General features: G+C 47.3%; 1 protein-coding gene across 11 annotated transcripts in view; it reads right to left on the bottom strand.

Moving 5' to 3' along the window:
• Window positions 1–5,931: 5,931 nt before the first annotated feature.
• The window catches only part of MLPH (melanophilin), an 88,991-nt gene continuing 84,103 nt past the window's right edge, over window positions 5,932–10,819 (bottom strand). For all 11 annotated transcript variants that reach the window (XM_030580637.1, XM_030580636.1, XM_030580638.1 and 8 more), the window contains 2 exons: window positions 7,950–8,047; window positions 5,932–7,164 (listed from right to left, as the gene is read on the bottom strand). In XM_030580637.1, the coding sequence (XP_030436497.1) occupies window positions 7,138–7,164; window positions 7,950–8,047 (125 nt within the window). In that variant the 3' untranslated portion in view covers window positions 5,932–7,137. The remainder of the gene's footprint in view (window positions 7,165–7,949; window positions 8,048–10,819) is intronic.

Below are 10,819 nucleotides of genomic sequence, written 5' to 3'. Positions count from 1 at the left end.
TTTACCACTGTTTCACATGGACAGATTGTGTTGAGCAGCTCATCCACTATGGCCCTGAAATCCTTTTCAGGGTCACTGCTTTCTAGCGGACTGTCCCCCATTCTGTAGGGTGCCGCCTGACTCCTTTGTTACTGGAAGTCTGGGTTTGCATGTGGCTTTATTAAAACCTAATTATTCAGCAAGTAGTTTAGAAGAATTAGCTCATTAGAGAGAGAATCATGACTTGCTCAAAGACAATAAAGGAGAAAAGCAGCAAGAGCAATCAAACATATATTTGGTTCTGGCTTATTTCCTTGGTCTTAAAAGAGAGTAACAAGGACCTGAGTCTCCTCCCTCACAATAGCCCCATGCTCATCCAATCAGCATTGAGACTCTGAGAATCAGAAAGGTGAGAATCCTCCCCAGCTGTCCCAGGTCACCACCGGAGTCACTCTTGGAGCACTATTCCAGCCACATGGCTTTGGGAGGGCCTCCTGCAATGAGAGTTGGAGCGCAACCACCCCGTGCCCCACTCCACGTGCACACACAGGTCCTGGTGGTGAAGGGAGAGCAGCGGGAAAGGACAAAGATACAAGAGAAGAGAAAGGAGGGAGAGACAGGAAAAGGGAAAACAAAAAGGAGAAACCCCAATGTCCCCAGTGATTCTAAGGGACAAAAGTCCTAGGATGGAAATAAAATGCTGCCCTCACAAGCTAGTGTTTTCCTTTCCTAAAAATCAGCTGGCACCTGATGGATCAGACTGAAGAGGTTCCAAACCTTTTGGAGGCTCTTACCTTCTATACAGGAACGTCTGTTTTCTGGCAAAACCAATATACGAAAAGGAGACAACACCGAAGAGGGTCCTCCTTGCGCTCATGTAGGTGAAAGTGAATTCTCTCGGTCCTCAAGGAGAGACCTCGAGATGGAGAAGTGCTGAAGCAAAGCCCCAGGGATCTCCAAGGTTGCCCCTGTCCTGCACCCCTGTCCTGCCTGGCTGATGTCAAGATCTCTCTGTGAGATCATCGCCTCCCCACCACCTTTGTCCAATAGACTGAGGTCCTGCCAAAGGCCCTTGTGATGTCACTGCCACACCCACCCCTCCCCTGCAGTGCTGATGTCCTGCCCTTGTCCAGCCACATGGGATGTTTGAGCTGCTTCCCCTGGATCACCCCACTTGATGAGTCTTCATTGTGGGATGACACCAACTACACAGTAGAACACGAGACGCTCTTCCCCATGCTATGCTCAGTTGTTCATAAATCAGTAGACTTTATGGACAGAAGAGACAATTAGAGCATGTAATCTGACACCCTGCAGATCACATGCTTTCTGTATAGTATAGTAGCTAGTTTTTGACTAAACACGTTCCAGAAAGACATCTCGTCTTCATTAGAAGACATCAAGAAATGGGGAATTCCCACCACTTCCCTTTCTAGTTTGTTCCTTTGGTGAGTCATCCTCACTGTTGAATATTTGTGCCCTATTTCTAATATGAATTGGTCTCTTGAGTTTCCAGCCACTGGGACTTGTTATGCTTTTCTCTGCCAGGTTAATGAGCCCTTTAATATCAGATAGTTTCTCTCCATGAAGTCACTTCAACACTTCAATGACATCACCTCCTGATCTTTTAGATAATCTAAACAAGCGGAGCTCTTTCAGTAGTTCCCTAGCAGGCATTTTTCTCCAGCCCTCAAAACGTTTCATTGCTTTTTGCTGCCCCATCTCCTATATTTCAAAATCTTTTTCAAAGACGGACGCCAAAACTGGATGCAGTATTCCAGGATCAGTCTTACCGATGGTGTGTCACCTCCCTATGCTACTCACTGCTCTTTTCATACATCCAATCATGGCGTTAGCCCTGTTCACCACGGCATCACACTGGATGCTCATGTTGAGTGGCTCGCCCAGCATGGCCTCTCAGTCCTCTTCACAGTTAGTGCTTTCCTGGATACACTTCCCCATTCTGTAGGTGTGGCCTGCATGCTTTTGTGCTAGGTATAGAACCTTTCATTTGGTTCTTTTCAAACTTGTTTTCTTTGAATGGGTCCAGCTTATCAAGGGATCCGATTGCTCTGCGTCATTGCCCTGTCCTCAGCATTAATTACCACTCTGCTAGTATTTTATCACCCACTGATGTTAGCGGCAGTGATTTTATATTGTGTTGCAGTTCACTGATACTTATTTTCAAGAATTAGTCCTTGAGAGTTGTTAAGGGGCTTATTCCTTCACCTTCTCACTTCCCTGGTCCTTCTCACATGAACAGAGAGCAACAATGCCCGAAGTCTGAAGGTGCAAACAATTTGATGTTTATTGGGGTGAACTTCCAGCAAGCATGATTCCAGTTTCCTTCCTTAGTGTCCCCCTTCCCAGCTCTGACACCACAGGGCCTTGCCTGTGTCCCTGTTCCTATTCCCTGTTCCCTGTATCCCCCTTAGCAAAGCATGATCCCAATTCCCCCACCCCAAGTCCCTGGTCCCTTCTCCCCCTTACTTCCTGATTGACTGCAGACTACACAGAAAAACTTGAGTTCTGCTTAGCTATACCTTAACCAGTCATTTTACTGAAATTTAAACTAACCAATCCTAGCATACTGTAACATGGTTATTTAACCAATTATATCCCACCATTCTCTCTATGGCTTCCTCTACACCAGTGGTTTTCAACGTATGTACCATTGTGAGCTGCACATGCAGCTCTCTGTGTTATGTGGGTCGCATCCACACAATATATATACTGCCTGAATGGCTCTGAGGGTGTCACTTGGGCCGCAGCTGTGTGCTGATTGGGCCGTGGGTTAAGAACCACTGCTCTACACTGAGAGATCTGGCTTGTTTCCAGGCCCCATTGCAAAACCCGTGTAAACAAGGTAATGCTGCTAATTGTCACCAGTGTAGCTTACCCTGGTTTCATGCAGAGATAAGCTACACCAGTTCAAGACACCATTGACCTTGTCTACAACGGGACTGTATTAGACCAGCTACACTGAAGACTGGAATCAGGGCAAAATCTCAGTTATGCTTTGCTCAGCTGGAAAAGCTGGATTCTAAAGGTCTTGGCTACAGTGGCAATAGACACAGATACTGCTAAACTAGTCATAGCGGGTGGGATATTCCCGCCAATGGAGCCTCGACGAGGAAATGTTACTTTATGGAAGCACTTGTCCTGTTCCAGAATTGAAAGCGCACCGCAGCATTGAGAGGCGAGGATGTTTCTCATGGAAATTACTGTGTAACTGTAGTTAAGTACATAAATCAGCCGCTGTGTCCCGCAATTTGTAAGGCAGTCATTAAAGAAAAAATAAACCACAGCCCTTCTGGTTTGGATATCCAGGAATCCTTTCATGGTTTTCAACTTTCCAGCTTGCCGTTTTGAACAGTTCACCAGCTCAGCTGATGGGATTCACGATGAAACCTGCCTGCTTGCAAACTTCACGAGCCCTAATTAGATCACAGCATCCGGAATGTGATTTGTTTGGTCTTTGCAGAGGTGTGGCCATTCAAATAAGCAAAGCTTAATGCGCCAATAAATCAAAACTTTTTGTTGGGTGGGGGCAGGGTTGTTCTAAAGAATTTCTCCTGTTCCTACTTCCTTTTATGCATCAATCCCTTTTGTTAATCTGCGGATGTTCTGGTAGCTCCTGTGCTTACAATGCAATGGCACAGGACCCAGGTAACAAATTGCAGCCAATAGGGCATGTACAGTATGGGGCATTGTTCGATACGTCTCCTCTGTAGCTCCTGAATGAGTGTGAAAACACAGGCATGTGATCCATGCCAGGTTCATGAATGTATTTCTCTGCCTCCCTGCACCCAAATCCTCTGTTTCAATGCCACAGCTTCATTTCCTGTACTTTAACAATTGCATTTTGCAAATATGATGCAGTTGCACTGCCTGGTTAAGTGAGGAAAGTCAGCAGAGAGACAAATAATTCTGCCAAAATCCAGAGGGAGGAAAGTAGATGCAAAATGGGGTGCTAGGATCTCCTACCACAAAATTGGCTTTATTGTAAGACTTAACATATGTACAGATATATAGAGACAGAGGCGGATGAAAGCAGATAAATAAAATGACCTGAAAGCTAGAGTCTTATTTTACATTGCCGAGGTTTGTCATGAGATTCTGACAGACTGGTACTGAACTAAAGGTGGAACTGCGGGTGACGGTGAACCCCATGCTTCGTGGGAATATGCTCATGACTGTATATATGATAGAACTGGAATATGTTTTATGCTACACATGCCATGTAACATATCTACGTAAAGGTTGTGATCTACTGAATACACTCCTCCTATTGGTATGCATGTAGCATTTTTGTACTTGAAGTTAGGAATACTGGCTGTATACTTGCTTGATTTCTAAGTAGCCTCTGTAAAGCGTTTGAGCAGCTTCTTGAGAAAGGAATGTGCAAGTTAAGTGCCCAATCAAAAAGCACTTAAGAGACAATGGATCTTGGGAGGCTCCAATCCACATAAGAAGTCTACACGAGGACGTTCAAAGTAGCAGATAAGCCATGGCTGCTGCCTGTAAAAACGGAGTCATGCAGGGACATGTGACTTGCCCATATGACTCCAAAATTCCATCTTAGAGCTGGACTTTGCATAGGAGAGAGGAGGAGGTGTCCACCCACAAGAGACAGTCTACTTAAACCCCTGGGGGACCCCTCCATTTTGTCTTCAGCTGGCTAAAGAGAGAGCCTCTCCACACCCAAGGATACCCGAAAGAGACTGGAACAAAGGAAAGCAACTACAGGGGGTGTGAGTGATTGCTGGACCCAGACCAGAAGGAGACTAGTCTGTAAAAGGAAGTTTACTGGAACTGGTGAGGTTTTATCTGTACTCAGTTTTCTTAGACATAGACTTGCGTGTTCTATTTTATTTTCCTTGGTAATTCACTTTGTTCTGTCTGTTACTACTTGGAACCACTTACATCCTACTTTCTGTATTTAATAAAATCACTTTTTTTACTTAATTAACCCAGAGTATGTATTAATACCGGGGGGGGGGGGGGGAGGAAGAGGCAAACAGCTGTGCATCTCTATCAGTGTTATAGAGGGCGAACAATTTGTGAGTTTACCCAATATACGTTTTATACAGGGTAAAATGGATTTATTTGGGGTTTGAACCCCACTGGGAATTGGGCATCTGAGTGTTCAAGACAGGAACACTTTTGTAAGCTGCTTTCAATTAACTCTGCAGCTTTGGGGCACGTGCTTCAGACCCTGGGTCTGTGTTGGAGCAGACCGGTGTGTCTGGCTCAACAAGACAAGGTGCTGAAGTCCCAGGCTGGCAGGGAAAACAGGGGCAGAAGTAGTCTTGGCACATCAGGTGGCAGCTCCCAAGGGGGTTTCTGTGATCCAACCCATCACACTGCGCATAGCAGAGGATGTGTTTATAGTCAAAGTGGTACTGTACTGTGGCTTTAAAAAATCACCAGGCCAGGTCCTCAGCTGGTATAAATCTGCATCATTGTATTGACTTCAGAAGAGTTGCCTTACACCAGCTGAGGATCTGGGTCACTGGGTTATGCTTGATGTCAGCTCAGTGGTGAGATATATACAACTGGTCATTTAATTTATTTGCAGGGTGCTGTGATGACATGGTTGTGGCTAGAAGTTGGTTTCTAACAGAGATAATTATACTTATTTCTTGGAACAACCTAGCCATATGCCAATTTAAAGAGAACTCAAGATCTCAGCTTGGACTATACTAGTGAGAATGGAAATGATTTCTAAAGGATCATGAAGGGAATCTGAGCGTTGAAGTAGCTTCTACATGAATTCTACTAAAAATGAGGCAGCAGCTGCGGAGAAGTCACATTGGTTCATTTCAGCTATTATGTCCAAGAGAATAAGAACAGTAGGCTGAGGATACAAATACTATTAGTTGGTCACAACTACAGCTAGTTGGAAAATTTTCATGAAAATTTGTTTTTTTTTTACCCCCAAAATGCAAATTTTGTCAAATCAGAATGTTTTGAAAAACATGTCGATTTTGATGAATTTTCTCCACATCCCAAGAAGCATTTTAAAAATGTTGAAACATCCAATTTTGACACATTGGGACTAGAACATTTTCATTTTTCAGTTCAAAAAAGGGTTTTTTTTTAAAAAGTCATCTTATCTAAAAACATTTGAAAGTTTTGAGATCAAAATGGGAATTAAAGGTTTCAGTTTTATTGAAATGAAACGTTTTGATTGACCCCCAGCCTTTTTTTGGAATTTGGTTCTGCTGGAGATAAAATATTTTGTTTTGTTCCATTTCAGAATGGTAAAAATGCCCAAAAGCACAGAATTTTCTGTGATGTGGTAGCTCTGGGTCCTGCTCACTGACAGTGCAATGAAGTGACTGCAGGACGTATCTGCAGAGGTTCGGTGCTTCCGCTCGTGACCAAAGCCTAATGCAATGACGTTACTCACACGAGGATTCACATGGATCATTCTTAAACTAAATGTTTCCATTTTAAAATACTGAGGTGGCCTCCAACCCTCTTTTAGGAAGCTTCTGTCGCTCCGGCCCATGGGGGGAGAGGGGTGAATGGACAGAACTTGGAGAACTGCAGAGTGACCTTTGCAAATGTCTAGCAGCACAGTTTAAAAGTGTTGGGCTGGGTTTTAGCCATGTGGCGCCATTCGAGGCAGTGGGGATTGGGCATTTCAAATCCACTGCAAACTCTTGAATACTGCTGGATCCAATCACTGACTTCTCTGCACCAACCCAAGAGGAAAGCAACTCACTCCACTGAAGCCACTAGAATTACACCCAGCATGTATCTGGCCCAAATGAGTTAACCCGCGCAGCTCCCAGCCTTGACAACGCTGCTTTCGAATGCTGACAGACACCCTGTTTTGACAACAATGGAGACTTGCGGAAGAGACAGAGTGGGTGTGTGGTATAACAGCTGGGGCTGCTTTGCCAGACACTGTGGGCTGGAAATCCTGTCAGGAACAGGCAGCAAGTTTCTTATTGGGACATGGTTGCTTGGGTAGCGAGGTGGAGCCAGAGCTCTGTAAGCACAACTCGGCAGGATTTCCCTGTCCCACGGGACTGCCTCCTCCTCTCTGTCCACCCCTTCGGAGAATGTGTTGAGGGAAATAAAGGTGAAGCTCTGAGCTGAGGCCGGGCATTGTTAAAATTGCAGTGTCGTAAGGCTCCATCTTCTTCAGGGTCGATGGGTCATCACAGGCTTCTGCAAGGCACAAAGAAATTGAACTGAAAACCTCAGGGCTACAGTATCAAACACACAAATCTCATTTGTCCCAGGACTCGCAGAGTTTGCTTTCCAAGCTTTCCAAGCTTTCCAAGCTGCGTGTCTCTCCTCCTGCAATCTCCACTTGCCATGGGCTGCCCTCGCTGCCCCTTCCAGAGCAGGAGATAAAGCCACTAGCATGGCTTCCAGGGGAGACGTACCCCTGGAAGATACAACTGCCTCCTTTCATCATGCCCATGTCATGGTCTCGTGCGTGCTGCTGACCTAGTCACATGCCTTGAGATCGGCTCTGCACTCAACAGCTCCATTTCTTGCCTTTCTGGGCTCCAGTGACTGCACACTGGCTAAGGGCGGGCAGGCTGAACCACACCACAGAGGAGTAGTTGCTGGTGTCTGGGCACCATTGGTGTCTCACAGGTTTCAGCAGTGGAGCACCATGGAGGCACCATGCATATCTTGACCAACATTAGAGGGGTGAAATACAGTTTGCTAAGACTTATGTGCTAATTTATTGATGTAGCGAAATGCCCAGACCCTATATGGCCAATTAGCAGGAACTCTAAGCAATTCTCCACTCCTAAAGTGCAGGACAGGACCCCCAGCTGCAGGAATGACCTCTTTGCACACCCCTCTCCCCCATACTCAGTTGCTGTGCTGAGCTGAGCCAGACCAGAGACTGGTAGCCCTAATCGGCTTCCTGGCTCTGCAGATTGAAACATCTCCAATCATGTGTCGGGCTAAGAAGTGAGAGTCTGGAAGGTTACCGCGAAGATGCGATCTGCTTTCCTGTTCTTCCCGTTGGGGTTCCTTTGTGTCAAAGAGCCTCGGTAAATGGAGTTTCGATCAAAGGATTCGTCGCCGTCTTTACAAAAACAAAAGATAAAATAGCTTATGTTGGTGATGCAGAGCTAAGATCACGTGTGGGTGACAAGAAATGCACCTGGATCTTTGAAATAGCTTCCTCACCCTGCTCTGGGCCTGTGTCTCCTCTGACTCACAGCAGTTTTACACGGGTGTGTAATCAATAAGTTACTCCCGATTTACACCACTGTAAACCAGAAGAGAATTAGACCCTTCATATTCGAGGCACACAGGGCGTGAGCCAGGACATATTCCACATCAGTCAGAGGTGTCAGTTTCTCACTGAGCCACTGGTGTGATTTCCATTCATAATTCAGTATCTACAGTTCATGAATGTGCCTGAACAATTCAACCAACAACCTCCTGGTTATTCAGCCAGCCGCTCGCCTCAGCGTGCTCATTATTCTATCGGTGACTCCTGATTTGTATTTATATGTCCCCCCTCTTCCCATCCAGGAGAACAGTAGGAAACCACCTTGGAGACGCTCTGAGAGGCAGCTTCATAGAATCTATTACAGTAGCGTGTACAGTGACCCTGGAAGCGGCTTTATAATTTCTCAGAACAGGTTCTTGGCCAGCATAGACAAGAGGCAACTCGGGGTGTTCAGGGTGCAGGTGAGAGCACCTGTGGCTGTCTTACAGTGGGATTGTACTGTCTGCATGTGGAAATATAACTCCCAGTTAAAGGCCTGGTTCTCCTTGGCTTTGCTTCTGTGGAGCCTTTACACCAGTGGCTTCTCTTTTGACCTGGTCCCATGACTGCGGTGGGATCAGGTCAAACTCAGTGAGATAGTCAGAGAAATAACAGCAACTCTTGACTTGTGCTCAAATTAATCCAGTCACCTGCATTTCTGCTGTTCAGAGTAGACACCAGGGCACCTAGGCACCATGGCAGGTGCATTAGAAACATAAGGGGACAGATCCTCTGTCCCTCCCATGCCCCCTGCAGCCCAGAAGGGACTGTTGAAAGGCAGCAGCTGGGGATTCTCCTAGCTGAGGGATCCTCAGCTGGCACGGCTGCTCCAGCATATGGGGTTGTGCTGAGGCAGGGCTGTGGTTCTGGAAGCCATCCTCCACCAGCACCAGCGGGAGGTGCACATACTGGCCATCAGAGCACTGCAGATGGGGAAGGAGAATTCGCCTGGCAGAGGAACAGCACCAGGACGCTGTGAGTGCCTCTCCACTGCCCCTCCCTCAGAGGCCCTGCGTAGGTGCTTGCTGGGGCTGGAGGCCGGAGGAGAGGTATTGGGCTGGATGGGGAGGAGATTAGCTGCTATGGCCATTCTGGGCTGAGAACATTGGGAGGCTGCTGGAGCTTAGAGCAGACCCCTGCAGCAGCCCAGAAATAAGCTGGTTTTAAGCCCCTTGTGCGCCAGCTTTGCCCATCCACTCCCTGGGGTGCATCTTTTGCACTGTGCTTCCAGGAGCCCTCTGCTCAAAAGAACAAAGGCTCACGTACAAACGACAGCTGGGTTCTGCTTACACAAAGCACTGATGGGATCACTCTGGTCAGAGCAATGGCTGCTCCTTGAAAATAGGGCTGCGTTTACTCTCCTGCAATGATCCCACAGCAAATCCACTCCATTCACAAGATCAGGCACTGTCAGCTCAACCTGCTGGCTAAATATTGAGCCACGGCTCCTCGGCCTCATGTCTCATCATTACCAGGAAAGCTGCTGGAACTAGAAAGTAGCTGAGGATGTAGCGGATGCAGGAGTGGAATGGAATGCAGCCTGTTCTTTGGCAGCGAGACGGGCGCTGGAGTGGGGCCGGGGATAGAGGCTTGTTTCTGTCAAACTAAGACAGGAGTCAAAAGGGAAATGCAGCTGTTCAGGAACCACTGTTCTGATCCTGACCGCATTCTCAATTTTAAGCCATCAAGGGTTTTTCTTTTAAAATCTATTTGCCGGAGGTTCTTAGCGACCGAGAAAGACAAAACACAACATTCTGCCTAAAAACCACAGTACCACTGAAACACGGACTCGGGTTCCTACGCTAAAAGCATCAGACAAAGCCGGGGTATCATCTGCAATTCTCCCTTCCTGCACTCAGAGCAAAGCAGTGGGTGGGCTCTCTGGTTCTCGCATGGTTCTGCTCTTGGAAGACTTTGCAAACACCTCTGTGGTCGGAAAGCCCTTGGGTATGCTGGAGCTGTGGGGAGGAGGGGCAAAGGGAACCTTACAAGAGCTTTTTGTCTCCCCGGCCCAGTTCTGGGAACAGCTCAGCCTGTCTCTGCTGTTACATGGCCTGGAGATCACGGTGCATTCCAGGCATGTCCCCAATCCAGCCCTGTTGTGCCTATCTACACTGGAGGAGCTGGGAGGAATCCTCTGCTGCACAGTTCGGTCACCTTCAGCGACTCTCTGCACCACTGAAGCCTTCGTATGGGCTAGGATCTGCCCCCCTGCTGGGCACAGAGGCTCACAATAGCAGGTTAATTACTTCAATTCCTTGATAAAGGGACACAATGGGTCAAAATCCCCCTTGGAGTAAGAAGATGCCACTTTGCTGATTTCCAAAGAGTTGGGCCCACTTCCAGCCAGGCTGAGCGTCCCATTTTTGTGGTATATGGCTGCATTCAAAACCCCAGCTACAGGGGTTCTTTCCGCAGCGAGGCATAGACCAGCCTATTGGTCTCCACAGAGGCATACGGGAGCAAAGTATAAACTCCCGTTAGTTAGCCCGCTGCATTCAGGGGCGGCTCCAGGCCCCAGAAAGCCAAGCGTGTGCTTGCGGCGGCCTGCCACTGGGGGCACTCTGCAGATCGCCGCGA

The sequence above is a fragment of the Gopherus evgoodei genome, chromosome 11 (genome assembly GCF_007399415.2).
Source record: "Gopherus evgoodei ecotype Sinaloan lineage chromosome 11, rGopEvg1_v1.p, whole genome shotgun sequence".
In the NCBI taxonomy this organism is placed as follows: domain Eukaryota; kingdom Metazoa; phylum Chordata; order Testudines; family Testudinidae; genus Gopherus; species Gopherus evgoodei.
Note: the sequence above shows the minus strand (reverse complement) of the source record. Positions and strands in the feature narration are given on the sequence as shown.